Source organism: Cryptomeria japonica, chromosome 3 (assembly GCF_030272615.1).
Source record: "Cryptomeria japonica chromosome 3, Sugi_1.0, whole genome shotgun sequence".
Lineage (NCBI taxonomy): Eukaryota > Viridiplantae > Streptophyta > Pinopsida > Cupressales > Cupressaceae > Cryptomeria > Cryptomeria japonica.
Window position 1 is genome coordinate 476,469,689 of NC_081407.1, and position 22,358 is coordinate 476,492,046.

General features: G+C 37.3%; 1 protein-coding gene across 14 annotated transcripts in view; it reads right to left on the reverse strand.

Annotated features, from left to right (window-relative positions):
* Positions 1 to 22,358, reverse strand: part of LOC131029575 (protein DECREASED SIZE EXCLUSION LIMIT 1) — a 279,735-nt gene that overhangs the window by 139,865 nt on the left and 117,512 nt on the right. For 13 of the 14 annotated variants that reach the window (XM_057960093.2, XM_057960089.2, XM_057960087.2 and 10 more), the window contains 2 exons: positions 21,708 to 21,790; positions 21,454 to 21,545 (listed from right to left, as the gene is read on the reverse strand). In XM_057960093.2, the coding sequence (XP_057816076.1) occupies positions 21,454 to 21,545; positions 21,708 to 21,790 (175 nt within the window). Of the gene's footprint in view, positions 1 to 21,415; positions 21,546 to 21,707; positions 21,791 to 22,358 lie in introns of all 14 variants that reach the window. The other variant, XM_059218415.1, reaches the window with a different exon arrangement.

Genomic DNA, 22,358 nt, shown 5'->3' on the forward strand with positions numbered 1-22,358 from the left:
TTTCAATGCCTAACTTAGGAAAAAATAACATTGATATTAGATATAAATATGTCTTTTTCCTAAGTCACCCAATATGTCATTAATAAATAATAAAATAATTAAATATTAAACCTTAGGATAAGGAAATAATATTTAATTCAAAGTTCCCAGACTCGGACTCGGCTCAGACTCGGCAAGGCCGACTCAACTCGTGACTCGGCTATGACTCGGCAACGACTCGGCAAAATAAAAAAACCTTGAAATTTAGAGATTTTTAACAATTTAAAACTTGTTTCATGCGCCCATTATTGAATAAAGCTTAAAGACACTATACCATCATCAAATAGAAGCTAATTTGATCACATACATAAACATACATCCATCACATGCATAGAAATGTAAATTGTAGCTGAAGGTAATAGAAAACATAGATATATAGAGCTATAAATGTTGTCAAATGTATATAAAATCCATGACATCAAATGTTCCCAAACATATATGTAACTATAAACAAAAACAAGTCTATGACTCAGGCTCTAGCTCATCCTCAACCTCAGAGTAGTCTGTCTGCCTCCTACAAATGCGTCTAAGGTAGGTCCTGGATGACTGAGTAGCCATAGTCTCCGCCTGTGAGGTGCCTGTGTCGGATCGTGCTCTATCCTCCTCCTCTGCCATAGCCATAGCCACAGCCTCAACCTCTCTGTCTACCTGGTCAACCCACTCATGGTCCTCCTCAGTGAAGACGGGATCGATAGACTCAGTGATCCACTCAAACTCTGGATCGATCTCCACTAAAGTGATCGAAGAGGAGTTAGTGTCCAAAATCTGTCTAGTCCTAAGACGGAGGTTGTAATGAACAAAAACAAGATCATTCAACCTCTCCACAGACAATCTATTACGCCTCTTCGAATGGATGTGCTCGAACATGGACCAATTGCGCTCACATCCAGAAGCACTGCATGGCTGACTCAAAATACGGATGGCAATTTTTTGAAGGTTTGGGTTTGAGGGCCCAAACATTTGCCACCATCTATCTGAAATAACGAAAAGAAAAAAAAATCAAACTCATTTCCAACTTTAAGGCTAGATTATAAAATCAAAAATTAAAATGCATAAGCCATAAACTTAAGAATCTTAAGTTTACATATATTTCTACCTGGCTGCAATTGTGTCCGAGCCTCTATGCACATGCTGCTTGCGAAGATTGCCCCTTCTCAATTATTATATTTATCCAGCTGGAGCGTTGTACTTGAGGCTGTGCCATTAGTACACAACTTTTGAACCACGGTATACAAACCGCTAAGAACCTCCTCATCTGCCTTGAAGTCATCACGAAATCGAAATGCCGGATTGAGGTAATAGGCTATTGCATGGATGGGCCTGTGAAGCTAGCTCTGCCATCTCCTATCAATAATCTCCCAAATGGGGCCATACTTATCCTCATCTCCTTCATATATGGACCTATGGCCTCCTTGGCCCTATCCATACCCTCATATATATAGCCCATAGAGGGCTTCTCCCCATCAACAACTCATAGGAGAACTACGAGGGGCTCAGTGACCTACACATAATGTTAAACAAAAACAATTAAGTCACAAATTAAATAAAAATAAATAAAAATTGCAAAGTTAAATTGTTAATAAATTAAAATTAAATTACTAAATAGTAGATACTAAATGTTAAATTGTAATAAATTTACCTGCACGATTTCTCCACAGGGGGTACTAAAACCTAGCTCATCAAAAATGCAATTTACCACATCTATCCCTGCAGTGGTCGTAGCATAGGATGAGGAAGTCCACTCCTCACCAACAAACATACACCTCAAAGTCGCCTTTGATTTCATCAAGGATTTCAGTGTGAGGAAGTTTGAGACAAACCTCATGATACCAGGGCGAGCCAACTCCTTTTGCCCCGTGTATTGCCTCATAATGCTAAGGACCAATGCATGATTGTAGATAAACTTGCTGATATTTTGGGCCCTTTCAACTATTGATTTCACCCATTCAAGCTTACCAATATCCTCCAACATGAGGTCAAGGCAATGGGCCGCACATGGAGACCAAAAAAATTTCGGGTGCCTCTCCATCAAAAGTTTACCTACAGCAATTTTAAATTAATTAGAAATTTTGATATGTTAAGAAAATTTTAAATAATGATAGATGCCTCTCCATCAAGACTTTAAAAGTTCAAAGTTTACCTACAGCAACATAACTTTCTGCATTATCTGTCACCACCTGCACCACATTTTCTTCTCCCACCTCTTGTATGACTTCCTCAATAGCCTCACATAAGTATGTGGCATTTTTCACATGTGAGGAAGCATCAATAGACTTCGAGAACATGGTGGATCCTGAAAATAGAGTTTCAACAATTCAAAAATTTAATTTATTCAATGCATTTAGAGAAGTACAAATTAGAATGAATCATGATCAATCACCTCCGCAGGAAACAAGAAAATTTAGGAGTGTTTTATTCCTCCTATCCGTCCAACCATCTGTCATGATGGTGCAACCCTTTTGGCTCCAAGACTATCGGTGGTCCTCTAGCTCAACTTTCATATCCTCAACCATTTCTAACAAGAGGGGGCCACTTAACTCAGCATCAGTAGGGGCTTTAAACCCCGCACCACAAATGGTTATGGCATCTACCATGCCTTGCCAATAAGGAGACTTGTCACAAATAGATTATGATTAGACAAAGTAGAGTTCAACTTCAAACTATAAATTTACTTTTAAACTTAAAGCAAACAAAACAAGAAGAATTACTTGGCTGCAATAAATGGAATGTTGCAAAAGTACCAAAACTTGCAAATTTGTTTTCTTGCAGCATCATGAACCTCCTTGTTCCAACCCATGCTCTCAAGCGAGGGTTGAGCCCCATGAGTACTACGCGGCACAAAATAACTATCCAACCTGGATTTCCGAACTCTAGGGCCAAAGGTAATAGTGCCACTAGGAGGAGTAGAAGTAGAAGCACTAGCACTAGTAGAAGCACTAGGACGAAAGGGAGGCATGGAAGAACCCTCTCCAACACAGCCTGCGGATGTGGATGCAAACGCAGATGCGGATGCGGATGTAGATGCGGATGCGGGTGCATGGAAGCCAATAGCACTTAACTCTTCCAATTGCCTCTTCTTAGTTAACTTTTCTTGCTCATGTGTTTTTAATTGGACATAATAGAAACGTTTTGCCTCAGCAGTTCGTTTTTTACATACCTCAATATCATGGCCAGGTATGCCGACAATATGGTATTTAAATCTATTGATGCCACCAAAATTAATTTCTTTACAAAAAAAACATTTTGTTTGATTTTTTTGTCTGCCAATAAAGTCTTCAGTATATTTCCAAGCCTCACCCTTTTAGGCATTGTGAATAATGAATGTTTTTTAAACGTGAAGGCTGCTGCAATAAGAAAATTTAATAAAGTTATAAACTAATAGAAAAAATCAGCAAACCCTACTTTTTTTTTTTTTAAATTGTAAATACATGTTTACAAATTTTTTCTAAAAAAATGTAGGGTTTGCACTTTGCTATTATTCTACTTCTCTCATTGAAATTAAGCTAAAAAAATAAAAACATTCAAGATTTGAAAAGTTAACTGTTAAACTAAAAAAATTAACAAACAAATGAAAAAAATCCATCAACATACCTTAAAAAACCAACAAAATCTACAAAGTTTAACGCTTACCTCTTTCAAATGAGTTGAGAAGTCTTGCTATGGACTCCTTGATGCTCTCAATGCAAGCCTATGGCTTCCCCAATGTGATTTGTGGTCTCCTTGATGCTCTTCTTCCCTGCTGGTTGCAAACCTATGGCCTCTTGTTTTCCTTCCTCTCTCTCACTTTTCCTCTCTTCTTCTCACAACTAACAATTAGAAGACCTTTTAGGGTTATATGAAAGAGAAATTAAAAAAAACAAGTGAAAAAGCTTTTGTTTTTTTTGTTTTTTAAAATCGAAATTTGGCATGCCGCGGCCAAGTCTTGGAGCTCGGACTCGGCAAGTTTTGGGATAACTCACCTGACTCGCGAGTCAGGCGAGTTATGCCCAAAACCCACCGAGTCCGAGCCCCGAGTCAACAAAACTCGCCGAGCTTGCCTCGACTCGCCAACTCGGCGAACTCGCGGCAAGTCTAGGAACTCTGATTTAATTAAACCACTTATAACTCCAATTTTGATTATCAACAAAATCCAGGATGAAGCTGAGCAATGAAAACCACTGAACTGCTACAGGATCAAGACCCTGTCCAAATTGCTAAAAACAGATTTGCTCAATACTACCACTTACTAAAAATAGTAAGTCATGAAATACTCCTCCGAAAAACATGATCCCCGCACCCAGAGAAAGAGCTTGGAAAGCTCAGTAAGACAGCATCATCCAAACAGCCAAACCCTAACTTACTAAAAATAGTAAGTTCTCACTTCACCAAAGAATCGAATGCATGTTATGCCACCCTAGAGCTCATGAAAAACCCAGAAGGAAACCATAGACATAACTGAAGAATTCCCTCCTGGTAAACCCTAAAAAGCTCAAGCAAAACTCCACAAAAGTTGGGAACCCTAATTCTCCTTTCCAAATAGCCTATGGGTCTCTAGAATAGGCCAATGGACCACTGAACTAATCACTGCAGAGAAGGGGACATTACAGGGTGCAACTGCACATATATGCACAAAAACTTGATAACTGGTTTTCTTCATTAACAGAAGCACACCTATATATGCATTTGGTGATAATCAACCTTGACATCTTTTCTCATTCATAACAACACACATCTATTAGTATGCTCCAGAAACAGACACCATGCAGATGTAGCCTTAGAAACAAGGAGATTGATGCTTGAGGATACTATCCAAGATAGGAGAAATGATGTGAGTATTATTATGGAGGAAAGGCAAAGAACAGATCTTGAAGGAATAATTAAACAAAAAGATTATGCCTTAACCTCAATTCAAATAGAAATTCAGAAACAGATAAAAGAAGCACTTGCAACCAAATAATCTTTTGAACTTCGAAATTAGTAGACTAGTCACTGTTGAACATACTTGTAGTCATGTGTCGTCGCCGTCTCTCACCAGCGCTTCTTCTCTTTCATGAAAAAAGCTGAAAACCCTTGAAAAATAATTGCAACTCCTCATGAAACATATTTATATTCCATTTGGGCTCATTTTTTACGATTTTAGTGCCAAAAATTGTACATTTTTGTGAGTTTTTGTTATATAAATTGCTGCACCTTTTTTTTCATAACTTGGCAAAAAGTTATTGTCAAGTACCTCGCTACCATGATCGGCATGCACAAAGATGAAAAACTCTTACTTGGCAATAACTCTTTTGGCCCAAAATTTTTGAAAACTCAGGGCTCGGCAAAAAATCGAGAAATTTATCGAACATTTGAAAATATATAATTCTTAAAATGTTCTTGAAAAACACACATATACACTGAATTTGTAGAACATATTACTGATTTCCATCATATATAAATCAAAGCTTGAGTTAAATACATCATATAACAAAAAATAAGTGCAACCTCTAAATGAATTTGAGTTCAATACATATTATAGAGGATTTGCAATTCCTTGAATCTCATTTTTGTAGAATTAAAGTTCTCCTCTACTTCACATCTTCCATAAAATAAATACTTTGTTCAATAGCTAGCATTGGCATGTGCACACAAAGCTTTTCAAATTTTAGCTTATCTCATACACATTCATGAACTTTGTCAGCCTTCACACAATACCTTCAAGAACATGGTTCAAGAAGCATGAGACTTCCACATGAAACTACCATATCATGCAAAAACACCATACGGAAGTTTTCCTCACACGTACACCCAAAGGATTCACATTCTTCCCACAAAGATGCCACATCCCTTGAAGGCACCTATTTTTAACTTGTGGATAGGTACACAGTTACACTAATTGATTCACAAATGGCAAGGTGCAAGGTTATGTAATCAATTGCATGAAAGTATTCAGTAAAAGAATACTCGACAAATCATTACCGTAGAATTATTTGAGTTTTTCTCCCGAATTTTTGCGATTTTTTCCAATAAATCTCCTCGATTTTTCAAGAAACTTGCCCACGAGTTTTTTGCAGATTAAATCGTGGCCATAAATGACTCACGATAAATCAGGAGTTAAACGATTTTTTGCAGATTTTTTCATCTATGGGCATGCGAGTACTTGCCAAGTTTTTCACCTATGGTGCACACCTTTTTTCTTGGGCAAACTTTGATGCGTACTCGAAGCATGTGGCAGAAATGACCTCTCACCCAATTGTATGAACTTGAATAGCCAACATTGTACACCACTACAAATCCAAAAATAACACCACCACCTAGAAGCTACTATACCATATCAACATATTCCAAAGGGGAGAATATGGGTGTGTTTTGAAGCAAAACCTATGGAGCTAGAACCAATTGCCCTTGTCCTACCTATGACAACAACTTCAATAAACAACACATTCAAAGAATTGAAACAAATGAAAATAAATATATATATATAATTTAACTCATTTTAAAAATTTAATTGTGTTATAGAATCATAGAAGAATGAAAGCAAAACAAAACAAGCGAACTCATTTGTAAAATAAAATGTAGAAAAAAAAAAAAAAAACTTGAAAAAACCTACCTTTTTTGCAAAAATCTTCCTCTACAATCTCATTGGGATTAAATGGGCTCTTACAAATGTATAATATAGCAAACCAACCACTTCAGAACATTCATCAATCAATATTTTTGTTTTGCATTCACAATAAGAGAAATGACTGTTTGTGTCTTCATAATGTATGGAAATCCACAATTTACAGTTGATGGGGATATTTTTGGGTTTTTGGTCAAAGTGAAAAGTAAAAATATAAGGAAAAATGTTTCAAAATTTGTTAAATTTGCCACCTAAGAGTATGGCGGCCAAATACATTGCAGGTTTGTCTTGGGTGGACCCACAAGCTTGGATGAAACCTTAAATGGCCACTAGGTTGGACCAAATCCGGACTCATATCTGGGCCAAACCAAACCCAAACTAATAGCATAGCTTTCTCCCACATTGGTTGTTTATTTAATCTCTTGAGTGGTGTTGTGACGTTTTCACACATCACCCCGTTGCAAATGAGGACCCTCACTTTTTGCTTGATAGCGTAGTTGTTGAAGAGCACAAGAATATACTAAGAGGAGGGGTGGGGGGTGTGAATCAGTATATTAACTAACTTTAACTTTTTCAAGTTCAATCACAAGGACATAACTTATCTCATAAACATATCCATTGCATACCCACATTCATGTGTGATCTATCTAATATAAACACGAGTAGAACACAAGATATATATGTGGAAACCTTTACGGGAGAAAACCACGACAAATTAATGATTTTATATTGTTCTTCTTTTTCAATGTATGTAGGCACCAACCCCTAAGTTTGTTTGTGAGCACCAACCCACTGGAAGCACCAACCAACTAGAGGCACCAACCCCCACTGCTAAGCATCAACTTAATGAGAGACACCAATCTCTCCTTTAAAAAGCAACAACTTCCAAATCAAAGTTCCACCTTTGAATATTGCTTCTACAACAGATGATGGACAATTCAATCTCTTCAACTCTTATATGATATACCTTCCTTCTTGTATTTTCCCCTTCAATGAATGACAAAATCTTACAATGCCTTCATAAAATCTGATTACACAAATCCTATCTCTCACAAATTTAATGCAATCTCCTTTATATGCTTTTCTTCTTTAAATCTGCATATACTCTTCAAACATGGGCTGCATATATATTTCAATATGAATCTGAAACACATTTCATATTTTTTCCTTTCTTACTCTTCTAAATCTGCTCTATATCCCCACTCACCACTCTGCTATATACTCAATTCATCAAAATACTCATAACACTGCCATATAGCTGTTTACAAAAATGTGAAGGATACTCTTTCACCACACTGTCACACACTTTTCAATCTGTACCCAAATCTGATTTATAATCTGCAATACGTCTTCATCTCGATATTTTGATCTCTTGAATAATCTTCTTCATTTTATTCATTCACTCCATACACAACACCTCACTCCTCCAATCTGCTTTGATGAATATTACTAATCAGTCATATATATCTGATCAAAATCTCCTCATAAATCTGTCATACAAATCTGATAATGAATTCTTCACAAGTCTGTCATATAAATCTGTTCATAATCTGCCCATATGTCTGGGAATAGTCTTCTCATAGTCTTCTCATAAATCTGCACTTGATCCTCTTTAAAACTCTCCTTATACCTTCAGCACTATGCATTTCTCACCTACAGGTGTATATAATTATTATCTTCTCAGCACATATACACCCGCAAATTTCCCTTTTTGTCTGATTTATAATTTTAGCATTCTGCCCACTCAATCTGCAAATTCAATCCTTATATATATGTATGCTTTCATATAATGGGACATGCCTTTTGATCATCAAAGAGACACGTCCTAAATCAACCCGTGCTGATTAAGAATCATAACTAATATTTATTTGCAACCGTTGATGTACTCTTTTCATAAGTCGTGGCACTGACTAATCTACGTTTTCTCAAAACAAACTACACCTTTTCACTACACCTTTTTCATGTATAATTACCTTTCCTTTTTGAATACTAATCGCAGCTTTTTGTCTTTAGAGTAAGACAAATTAAAGTTGCTGACTTGTCTTTTGAATAAGACAAAAAATTTGTCTTATATGGCTTGCCTTTTCTTTACGAAAGTGACCGCTGCCTTTAGTAAGGATTAATCCTGTTACAAATTTGTCTTATCCTTTTTCATCTTATCTGCTCTTTGTCTTATCTGCCTTTTTGACTTATTCCATTTTGTTTCATTATCTTGGCTTTTTACTTTTTGTCTTCTTCATACTTGTCCTATTCTTCAGTCTTAATCTATGCATTGGTACATATAGGTTTTACACACGCAAAAGAGCTCAGGTAGAATTGAATTTTGATACAGAACATCCTGCAAAAGAAGTTATGGGTGATATAACTGAGAATAACAGGAATGGAGGAAGATAGGAATGACCTGATCCTAATGAAATTATGAGGAACTTGGCTGATGCACAACTAAGGATTGTGCGGGCTCTTGACAGGTTACAGGAACATTGGATAGAATGGATTTGGGACACCACAGGGATAGGCGTGGAAGGCACAGTAGGTCAGTATCGTCTACAGGGAGTCGTGGCAGCAGTAGGACTCCATCATCTCTGGGTAGTGCATCTATCTCACCCAGGCATGACAGAGAACAGAACAGGACCGCTGATAAACCTATGCTTCCTCGGTTCACTCCTAGATATGAACCACCATTGGCTGACCCACAAGATGGTATTGCATTTCAGGACACAGTTATGGCAGCCAGTGAGGAATGGGCACATCTCCCAGCACACGTCAGAGATGCTTTTCCATTGCATCAATATTGTATGCAGCGTAGGGAGAGTATGAGATTCCATAATGATAGGACCCCTAGACAGCAATAACAAAACACTGAGTTGAATAGGGCCACTAGTAAGATCACCATGTCTCCATTTGATGGTAGTGGCAAGAGCTCATGCTTGGGTGCATAAGATGGATATCTACTTATCACTCAAGCCTATGCCGAAGGAGGAAGCCATTCAGTTTGTTGTCCTACATCTAGAGGATGTTGCTTACAACTGGTGGCATCACGACCTTGTGACCCAAAACCAAGCGCTTATACATTCATATACAAAATTTACTGAGCGGTTGATAGCCAAGTTTGACCACAAGGATGTGGAACTCTATTACAGGGACTTAGCACTTTTGAGGCAGACAGGACATATGGAGACCTATATTAACGAGTTCCAGAGATGCCCAATAGACGAGTAGTGATGCTCTTTATTGAGGGTCTACATGAAAGACTTCGAGGTTTGGTTAAAGCTTTAAAGCCTAAGACTCTGCAGGAGGCCATACAAATTACATTGGACCTTCTCCACCTTCCACATTTCAGCAAAACAAAAAATTTCCCGGGAACTCCAAACCCTTCCAAAAGTCATTCCCACAGCAGAAGGGTAACACATCTTCTCCTAGGACAGATCAAGAGTCTAGGAATGAATTGAGGAGAAAGAAATTGTGCTTTACTTGCAAGGAACTTTGGGAACCAAGTCGCAGATGCCTTGGAAAAGGCAAGCCACATCTTATAGAGGTCTTATCGGATGATGAGGATGAGCACATTCTTGACACTACTTTAGATAGTGGTGATGAGGAGCAAAAAATACCACAAATAGAGTTGGAGGATAAGTATACATCAACCTTGGCCAATGTCACTATGGCCACTTTTTCTAGATACCCTAAGTTTGATGCATTCAGACTGAAGGGTACTTTGCAGGGACAGAGAGTTGTGTGTCTAGTTGATACTGGAGCCACACACAACTTCATCATTGAGTAGTTGGTAGAGAAGCGTAGGTTACCAACTGAGGAGTTTTCAAGTTTCGAAGTGAAGGTAGCTGATGGAGCTATCTTAGGGTGTACTAGGAGGATACCCCAGCTTCAGATTCAGATGAAGGATTATACATTGACAGGTGACTTTCATGCACTTAGGCTTGAGGACTATGACATAGTCTTGGGTATGCAGTGGTTACAGGGAATTGGTAGATACATCATAGACCACCGCCAGATGCAGCTGGAGTTTATGTCTAGGGTAAGAAAACCATATTGAGGACTTTATCAAATGGTGGGCCCAAGGTGGTTTCTTCACATAGGATGGAGACTATACTCAGGCATCAGGATATTATTTGGGTGACTCAGTGTTACATTTCGTCCAAGACACCATCCCCACAGGGTGAGAGGTCTTTCCACATAGATATTCAGACGATTCTGGATAAGCATGGGGTGGTATTTGGTGATATTCCTCTTAGTGTACCTACTGATAGAGGTTTCGAGCATATTATAGAGCTTGAGGAGGGTGCAAAGCCCGTCATGACTACACCATATAGGCACCCTAAGGCCTACAAGGATGAAATAGAGAAGACTATCAAAGAGCTCTTAGACATGGGATTTATTAGAACCAGCTCCAGTCCTTTTGCTTCTTCGATAGTTCTGGTGAAGAAGAAAGACAACACATTACGCATGTGTATAGACTACTGAGCATTAAACAAAAAGACAATAAAAAACAAGTATCCTATCCCACGGATTGATGAGTTATTAGATGAGTTACATGGAGCGATTTACTTTTCGAAGATAGATCTTCGATCGGGGTACCACCAGATTAAGGAGCGGGAGTCAGACATCCACAAAACAGCATTCAGGTGCCACTACGATCACTACGAGTTTCTAGTGATGCCTTTTGGCCTCACTAATGCCCCAGCCACATTTCAGTCTTGCATGAACCACATATTCAATAAGCATCTGCGTAAATTTGTTTTAGTATTCTTTGATGATATCCTGATTTACAGCAAATCATGGGAGGAACATTTGACGCACTTCGATGAGGTGTTAAGCATTATGGAGTCACAGTCTTTGTATGCTAAGATGTCCAAATGCGAATTTGCACTTACAGAGATTCTGTACTTGGGTCACGTGATTGGTGCAGATGGAGTCAAAATACATCAAGAAAAGATCCAAGCCATACTTGATTGGCCACCTCCCTGGAACATCTCAGAGTTACGTGATTTTCTTGGGCTTTGTGCTTATTACAGGAGGTTTGTCAGAGGGTATTCTCAGCTTGCGGCACCACTGACAGTTCTTATCAGAAAAGGGGCATTCAGATGGACTGAGAAGGCATAGGAGGTCTTTGATAGACTTAAGCAAGTGATGATTTCTTGCCCTGTGTTGGCACTTCCAGACTTCGCCCAACCTTTTGTACTTGAATGCGATGCTTCGGGTGAAGATGTGGGTGCAATTCTTATGCAAAATCACCACCCTATTGCATATGAGAGTCGGAAACTTAAGGACAATGAGTGGTTATACTCTACATATGATAAGGAAATGCTTGCAATCATGCATGCATTAGCAAAATTCAGATAGCACTTGGTTGGTGGCAAATTTGTGGTTAGGACTGATCATAATAGCCTAAAGTACTTCTTAGAACAAAAGGAACTCAGTGAGAGGCAACAAAAGTGGGTTAGTAAGATCCAAGCTTATGATTTTGACATTGCATGTGTCAAAGGAAAAAGGAATATCATTGCTAATGCATTATCAATGAAACCTTCTATTGCTGCTCTATGTTCATTGAGTGAGATTTCAGCTGATTGGAAATCTCAACTCTTGGTTGAATATTCAAAAAATCAGCAAGCGTGTGAAATTCTGGATGGAATTATTCAAGATGATAGGTACACTGTGGTGGATGATGTAATCTACTATAAGGGCAGAATTTATTTGGTTCTAGAATCTAAATTGAAAAATCAGATTTTACATGCTTATCATGACACACCTGTAGTAGGACATTAGGGATATGGCAAGACCTACCGGCAGATTAGGGAGAGGTTCTCATGGAAGAGCTTCAAAGATGATGTTTTACAACATGTACGGGAGTGTATGACTTGCCAACAAAATAAAACTGAGAATACATTCCCTACTGATCTGCTGCAACCTTTGCCCATTTCGGAGCAAAAATGGACAGGTATCTCGATGGACTTCATCACAAGACTTCCCAAGTTGCAAGGGAAAGACTACATATATGTGGTAGTGGATAGATTGACCAAATACGCTGATTTATTCCCTATATCAGTAGATTATACAGCATCACAGGTTGCTGATGTATTTTTTAGAGAGAAATTTTGGCTACATGGTCTTCCTAAGACCATTGTCAGCGATAGAGACAGTAGATTTATGAGTTCTTTTTGGCAGGAGTTGTTTACACTCACAAGCACAGAGTTTACTCCCAGCACTAGCTACCATCCCCAAACAATTGGGCAGACCGAGATTGAGAATAAGTGGATAGAGGGATACTTGCACAACTATGTGTCAGGGCAGCAACGTACTTGGGTTCGTTGGTTGTATTTGGGAGAGTTTTGCTACAATACTACACATCATATGTCCATTGATATGTCTTCTTTTCGTGCTCTATATGGATATGATGCTATGTCCTTTGTGGATTTGGCACTAGGGGATAGTAGAGCACCATTGGCACAGAATTGTCTCCAGGAAAGCCAAGATATTCTTAAATCACTTAAGGAGTACATTCAACAAGCCCAGAATCAGCAAAAGATATATGCTGATCACCATAGAGTTGAGAGGTCATTTGAGATTGGGGACAGTGTACTTGTGTCTCCAACCTTACCGACAAAGTACCTTGAAAAAGAGTGGGGCAGAAAAGCTCAAGCCCTGGTTTTATGGCTCATACCGTGTGTTGAGGAGAGGTGGGGAAGTAGCATATGAGATAGAGTTGCCACCGGAAAGCAAAATTCATAATGTATTCCACGTGTCTTGCCTCAAGGAGGCAATTGGACAGAATGTCGTGACTTCACCAAAGTTGCCCCCTTTGGATGAGGAGAGGAAATTGATTATGGTCCCAGTTGAGATCCTAGATAAGCATGAGAGGAATTTGCGGAATACAGTGATCTGGGAATACTTGGTTAGATGGAAGGACTTACTCATAGAGGATGCCACTTGGGAGGGTGAAGAGATTCTTAAGCATCATGCCTTATGTTTTCTTGAGGGCAAGCAATCCCGAGAAGGGAGCACTGTAATGTCCCCTCTCTTCTAGTCACCATTCAGGAAGGTAGATTTGCCTGTTAGCCATCTCTGCAAGCAAATGGTGAGGTTAGGAAATGATTGACTAACCAAGGGGAGCAAATTTTGGTAATTGGTGAAAAGAAATTCAAGAAAGCTTATAATAAGAGTTCATAAGTTACTTTATTCTATAAATAGCAACTTTATTTTAAAGTAACTTTATAAAGTTAAAACATGATATCTACCCCTTGGTTCGACTCCCTAGGCTAAGTTAATTTTAAAAAGTGGTGGCTTTTATCATGATGAGCTCACCCTTAAGATTGGACACCTTATTGGAGGAAAAGAAGATTCCTGGGAATCTTTAACTTATGCCATTTAAGGATCGATTTAGGGTTGGAGGCATAAAAAGAGCATTTGGGCGATCATTTTTGCCATTGATATGTTTATTTTTTGAGAATATATTTCCTTCTGCAAGTCTGCAACGAGTTTGGCAGAGTTCTGGAGTGGATTTGGAGAGGAAAACCTCCATTTCTTGGTGAAAGGACGAAACCCCTCTCACTTCTAAACATATCGATGTGCTTGGAATGCTTGAATTTGGCCAAGAAGGGTTAGAATCAGTGATTTATCAGCAGCAACAGCAACTTATCAGTCAGGAATTCAGATCTGGGCAGGAATTAAACCAGTTTCAGTGAAATTTGTGCATTTTGGAGCCAGCTGTACTTTTCCCAGCTAGGCCGTACCATCCCTTTTGCCTGGAAGAGAAATAAAAATAAATAGTAAGGGTATCAAGGCAGCTCTTGGGCCAGAATTCATTGTTAGCAGTCAATAAGAAGAAGTCAAGGCTTAATTTGGAGATATTGCAACATACTGGAGCTACATCAGCAAATTAGTGGGGAGAAAGCACTCAAATCTAGAGACCCCGCCTGGCAAAAGTCTAGAGATTGCACTGGACTTGTGACATCTTCATAAATTTGTTTTAGGTAATTAATTGTTAGGTAAATAAATCTCATTGGAGTCACCAGCTACAGCTAGAGGTGCTTCAATCATTCTATTTCTCATTTCAAGCAAATAAAACTACATTCAAACCAGCATTGGATCCCTGGTATGCCAACTTTGGCTTTGGTTGTTGAAAATAAACATTTATTTACATTTGTGCATTGCTAGTAAATAATCAGAAGTCTGAAATTCAATTCCAGTCAGTTATTCTTTATGTATTGCATTTATTTTTCATTCTATATTGTCAAAACTACAAGCACAAACCTCAAAAAGGCTTTAAAAATCAAAACTCTATCAAAAAACCAAAACATCTAACCGCTGGTCAAAGACTCAGATTGAAACAAACAAATCAGTTTGGTGCCAATTCCTAGTTGGCATCTTTCATTATCATTGCCAAATTAATTATCGATTCATACAATAAAGTTAAAGCTCACCTATGTGCTATGACCAGCCAAGAAATTACAATTTGTCAAGGGCCAAAAAAAATGGGTTGCCAAAAGAACAAATCCACTCATTTATCAAAGAATAAGAAGTTGATAAAGTAAATCACCAAAATTAAGATCTCCCCTTTAGGAAATAAAGGATTATGCAAGCCACCTACAAGGACATATCCAACAGTGGCTGCTCAACATCTTATTTTTGTTACATTGTGCTCCAAAGAAGAAAATCACTTTCTTTCCCACAAAAGAATACTAATGAGTGAGGTATTTTAGAATGAGGTGAGGGGCACTGCAAATAAACATATCGTACATATCATTTATGTCAATGTTCTCCCTTTCCATAAAGAGAGCTCACCATAGTGGTAGGAAATGGTAGCAACAACCAATCAAACAACCTCAAGTTACACAAATCTTAGTTATAAGAAAGTCCACACCACTTATTAGCAAAAGAAAAAATGTTGTACAGACATCAATATAATCAATCGAGAACTCATGGGTTGAAACAAGAGTGTCCATCATTTCTAATCGATGGAAAGATTGTAAAAAAAAAGCCTTTAGTTAATTTCATTTCAGTGTCCTCTAAAGGGACATGTTTCCTAGGGTAGTAAACTATGAAAAGCAAGTGAAGGATGCAAACTTCATTTTTCAAAATCCTTATTGAATCCACAAAAAATAGTGGATGCTTACAACATTGTCCAAGTCATGGTAGACAATGCTAAAAATCGTAGAGGAGAAAGTTTATTCATCAAGGAAAGATACATATTTTTTGGACACATGTACCATTCACTCCCTCAACTTGCTGATGAAGAAGATTAGCACAAAGATAGGAGTGGATGAAAGAAATATACATTGAGTGTGAAAAGATTCAAATGTTCATGTCAAACCACCATGTGTGACAAGACATCTTAGGGAGTTTCTCCGATACGGAATTGTTGATGGTTAGTTTTTTAAATTTCAATATTTGTTTCAAATCACCTTAAATTTGTAATAAATTTTTACTAAAAAACTTTATAACATGTCAACATTTTTTAATTTTGATTTGTTGCTTTTTACATCACTTTAGGTTATTGAGACTCGATTTGCAGCACACAATCATCTTGAGACAACTTGTGAAGGTGCAACAAGGGTTGAGCACCATGGTCATTAGTAGAAACTGGAGTGTGCGCTAGTAGGCAAATTCACAAAGAGTCGAAAAGGTCAAATCATGGATCCTAGATGATGATTGGTGGATTCATATGGATTACATCTTCAAATTCATCAAGCCCGTCATGAATATGATCAAATTTGTTAAAAAAGATTGACTATGTTTGGGAGAAATATATGATTGCATGGACTCCATAAAAAAGAATGTCATAACAACGAAGGAGAATGGTTGAGAGCAGTTTTACAGGGTGAAGAGAATCATCATCAAGCATTGAAACTAGATGACCACGCCATGCATCTACTTGCATTTGTCTTTTCTCCCAAATATTACTACACAAAGCTAATATATTTGCCTACAAGAGTGTCACCATATAGAGACAGTGAAGTTGCTAAAGGGTACAATATTGCATTCTGAAGAATCTTCTAGGATCTAGGTGTGGAAAAGACTCCTATGAGTGAATGTGGCAGTTTCATCTCATCAATGAATCACAATGTTAGCTATCTTTGAGGCAAGTACAAAAAAGATGTTCGTACATGGTGGTGACTCAATGGGCAAGGTTCCTTTTTCCTCCAACCTCTTGCAATCAAAAAATTATCACAAATAAACAATTTTAATTTTTTAACATGTTTACTAATCTTTTACAACTATATATTATGTTTTATAATTAAAAATTTCGTATTATTTTAACTCCAATTTCAATAAGTTCTACTTTAGCTAAGTAGAATGTAATAACCATCCTAAAACTAATTGAGATATAATGCAATCTCCTATCACTCTCTGATTACCCAATTCTCGAGATGGGCAAGGTGAGAGCATATACTGTATAGGACCACACCAACTTTGTAAAATGCAACAACAATGAAAGAAACACACCAAGCAGCAGAGCCAACCAAAATCTTCATTTCTTTAGTGGAGTGTGCTATGCAAGAACTGAAAGGAAAACTAATCTATGCTTATTCAATGGTGTGAGTGGTTACAATGAACACAAATACTTCTCATTTATTCAGCAAAGTATGCAATTACACAACATAATCAGTTATTGCTTATTTAGCAGAGTGCAATTACAAATCATGGGTACTAATCACTTATTCAGCGGAGTGCAATTACATAACACAACTACTTCCACTTATTGAATGGGGTAAGAAAATACATCAGAGTATGAAAAAGCCACAAGCAATACTGCCATCCAACATATTATGAAGTCATATCATTACAAATCATCATAACTGCTGCAACAATCAGCAATAAGCAAAATAGTCATAGATAATCAGTGTATTCAAGCACCCCAAAAAATGTACCTCTGTTAGAGGATATCAGTGGCTGATGTAGGTCCGACAGCACTTTTTTCTTGCTGCTAAACTTGTAATTAGAACTAACCCACTGCTGGTAGTACTCAGGAAACGCTGAAATGAGGCCTATTAACACACCCAGACTGAAACAGCAACCAAGAGACTTTCCAAACTAACCCCCACACACCAAAAAGACTTCTTTAAATCTGAAATTTATAGTGGACCAGAAATAAGTCTGAAAAACACAGTATTTCTACGTCTATCCTAGCAAACACCAAACTCATTACAACTTGCCAAAACCATCCAAGTCCACCTTGAAAAGTTGATACTCCAGTTTAATGTTCTTCAACACCCACAAGAAAGGTGAAATGGACTCCAAGGGGGCAGTGATTCCCTAAGCAAACCCACATTTCCACCTAGAAATAGTATGCCCCAGCTACGACTTGTACAACGCCCTTTCAAGCACCTTCTTCAAACTGAAACACCCTGCAATATATTATCAACGACAGAAAATAAGCTAAATAAAATCATCAAATACCTGCAAATATAATACCATCATCATAGGCGGCCATATTGGATTTTTTCCTGTAGGTGGTATGGCCTACTAGAGAGGTACAACCAGCATACATTACCAAACACACTCAAAAACCCTTCAAAATAACCCCAAAGATCAATCAACAAAATCAAAATACATCAAAAAGTGTCCATTCTTGCAACAACAACTGGAAACTTCACTTGAAGGTGCACTAGTGATCCGTAGATGAAATCACTCTAACCAACTAGTAGGGATTTCATCCTCAAAACCAATATTTTCAAGAGGGATTTCATCCTCATAAAAATTGGAGATGAGAACAACTTCTCTCTAAGGGAGAAACAAATATTAAAATCATGGCTACCCTCAAAAATGAGTTCTCAACCTCTTGGAAGGAAAATAATTATCAAATAACAATTTTCATTTTTCCTCAACATTCTTTTTTTTTTAAATTAAAAAAAAACCTTTTATGAGAGCAAAATTCCTCCATGTGTCGGGGTTGATCCTACAATGTGATGGTTAAGTTGTGGCATTGTTAATGTTGTCACCAAGGTTCAAATCGCCTATAGGCTGATTGTGAATCGTAGCAGCATTAATGTCAGTTGACAGGTGTAAAGGCTTGTGCCAAGTCCCCTGTTGGGCGCTCACAGGCTCGGTGCCACTACTGGGCACTCGCAGGTTTTGGCTGTTGTCGTTGCGTTAATGTCAAGTATGAGGTCCCCCATTTGTGGCCTCACTGGTTCATAGCTCCAGTCAAAAGGGTTCACCAATCAAAAGAAAAAGTCCTCCACGTGCCTAGGTGTCCCCTTGTAGGCACAACTTTAAACGATTTTAAATAAATATTTATACCTTAGTTGCCTTTTAAATATTTCCTCCTTAGGACAACTTAAATTATAATTGTTTATAATTGTTTATAATTTAATGAATCACCCAACTTCTCAAAAGCATCAAAATGAGAGAAATAAGAAATTCTAACCATACCAATATGTCACTAAGGACTTAAGACAATGAGCTGAAACAACTAAGCGACTATCTAAAAATAGCATGCTTCTCTAACAAGTTTGGAAAGCTTCCAAAAGGCCAAAATTGCATTCTGAAAGCATTATGAGGCTCACCAAGACCATCTACACTTATTGCCAAGAAGAAATCCATCGTTTGACCAATCTTGTGCTCTCCAAGAAATTTTAAATTCTCCCTCACCAACCAAATAGCGTACATGAAAACTTGTAAAATGGACTTAATTGTTCAAATAACAATTATGCTTGAAAAGAGGACATTACATAGAACCAGATTACTAACTCCTCTATACACTTATTTAAGTGCAACCAGTTAGCTGCAAAAAAAAGAAAAAGATTTGACCTATATACATTCAAACTTGTGCCTCCCATTACATAAGGAAGTCACATACAAACAAAGGGTAACAAAGAATTAAGATGTAACTCCTAAGCATGCCGACTTGAAGCATCTATCACACATCTTGCCACAATAACTTTACAAGATGAGGAGGCTTCTACACAAGATGTAGCTAGTGGGAGTGGCACTACAATTAGTTGTGGTTCAAATCAACCAAATGATTAGTTTGATGATGATGAACAAGATGAAGATTATTGATTGTACAATTGTACTTACAATTTTCATTGATTTGATACTATATGATATAACATTGAATTATCAGGTACTTTTCTCATTATCAAGTATATTTTCAATTCTTTTTTTTTTTGGCAAAATAATGTGTATATAATATATATATTGTATGGCTGTACTATGCCATACAAAACCAGGGCCAAAAATCGTCATATTGAGAAACACAAACTCTGAGAGTCTGAACCCATACCTAAAGTAACAACTTCGGTAATAAAAAATTTGCAAGATCCAATAAACAATAAGGCGATCACAATACAGTGTTGCAATAAGTCTTCAGTTTTCACTCATTTATCTTCTCAGAATAAACCACCACAGAAATCCAAGACCACAAATTAAGGAGGTGGGTAACATGAGCCCAACCTTGGACCAATCCACCCAACCCCAACCCAGGGCCAGGCAACTTAGAACATTGATAACATGTCTCAAGGTCAACATACATCACTTCCCCAAAAACCAATCAAGGCAGAAAAGAAACCACAATCATTCATGTAAGACTAGACCTCAGTATGGAAAAACCCAAAGCAAATTCCATGACGAATGTACAGTACCTCAGATTCAAGGGGTATAAGAACCCCAACACCATTACCAACTTCAAATCACAGGTACTTCAGCAGTGTTCTTAAGTCTGATAAAAGCTACAGTCAAAGATCTAATAGAAGGTTCAACAGAAGAAAAAAGCTTTGGAAGTTTTACAAGCATCTCAAATCACAGCTATGAGTTCAAACAAAAAGAATTTGCAAAGATGCTCATCCTCGCCAAAATATGAAAGTCAGGTATTTACTACTAGAAAGCTTATAACCTCTTCATAATGTACTCAACAAGTATTTAAAGTCTAGAAGAAGTTTGAAGAGTAATACCAAAGTGTTCAAAAGAGAAAGATGACAAATCTTGCTCACAAAAGAAAGAAGCTTTTCAGTTCTTTGAGCTTAAGACAAAACAGTGATTTGTGTAAATTTGTTCGACATACCATAATAATAAAGATACCCAACAGATTATATTATAACCCAGAAATGTGTGTAACTAAAATGCAACTCTTTATATCAACTTCTTGTTTGCATAAATCAACTGTCAATCCAACTGTACAGCTCTTTTTAAGAACATGTAGAGGGAGGGTCAAATGAGTGTGAAAGCAAATGAGCAAATCAAAAAGGTCATAGGAAGGTTTTAGTGTGGTAGTGACAGGTTAGGGTAGATGATGATGTTTTCTATTTTCTTAAGTGTGTTTTTTTAATGTTTCTTCTTAATGCACTTACCTAGCACTCACAAAGTCTGGGCATGAGACTTGCATTTTTTAACTTTTTCTAAATGTTTTCTTTAAAGTTCCGGTCTGCCAGACTCATTGAGTTAGTGCATGGCATTCAACTGGCACACATTAGGTCAAATGAGTGTGAAAGCAAATGAGTAAATCAAAATGCTCATAGGAGGGTTTTTCAGTATTTTGGTACGTTCATTCTTAGTTAAGATCTTTCTTTTGACATGTAGTTCATCTTCGAGAAGAATAACTTTTCAATTTCTTGGCAGTCCTCCCATGGAGAAAAGAGTCTGTCATTCAATATGATAGCTATCTTGCTAGTTCCAGATTGCAATTCCTATACAAGCAAGAAAACTTGGTTCTGAGAGTTCCTTGATAATAATAGTACTCTAATGTCTATCCTATAGACAGATAGGTATTTTTTACTAAGGTATTGCTATCATATTTTATATGAAAATATATGAGACAAAAATGACATTAAATGCATGAAGAATAACCTGCGTGTTAACTAAGAATTGGTGGGGCTACTTTTCACCTTATCATAATCAAGAGAGAAAAACACAATCTTGTCATCAGCTGCTCCAGAAACACCACTGATGCAGTCTTTGTCGACATCAAGACATAGAACTGAATCCACAACAGAGAAAATGTGATGCTATGCTCAAAGGAAAAAAAAATGGATCTCCTTGAATTGGCACAATCAGATATTTGAAAAAAAAGTTTAGAAATGAGGAGAGAACATAAAATCCCTTGAATAAAAACTACAAAACTTTGTAGCAGAAAATGAACCTGGTTCTGAATGAAATCTAACAGATGTCACAGGTAATTTTGGATTCCTCATATCCCACCAAGCAATACTTCCATCCTCATACCTGTTAATGTGATACCAGAAGACCAAAGATAGTAAATATTTTCATCAAATTAAAAAAAAAAAGAGATAGCTCCACTAGCTTCAGATCGGTTTGCTGCAAAGTTGGAATTTTCTTAGCCAACCATAAAACTAAAAATAATAATGAGGAAGAACAAACGAAATCTCTTTTATTTTAGTATTTAAATAAAGATTATAACTTCCCTCTACTCACATGCATATCCCCACATGTTATGATATCTAATTTATAAGCAATTTAATTAATCAGAAGATAAAGAACATAAAGTTAAATTTACAACCTGATTGTAATATATCATATGATTAATACTCAATAGCACTCTCAATATCAAACATGTACCAACTAATGCTGGGTATGCTGGTACAGTTGAATGTTAGCTATTCTAGTTGACATGAGATCCGCTTATAGATACAGCTGAGGTCATGTCTAATGTTTCTAATTTTCTTAAGTCAGATTTGTAGGATTTACAAATATTTCTTAAGCTTCTTGCTGCCTAAAAATATGGCCTCCATGTTTCTTAAATTTTATATGGATGTTATCAACCTTCTCCAAC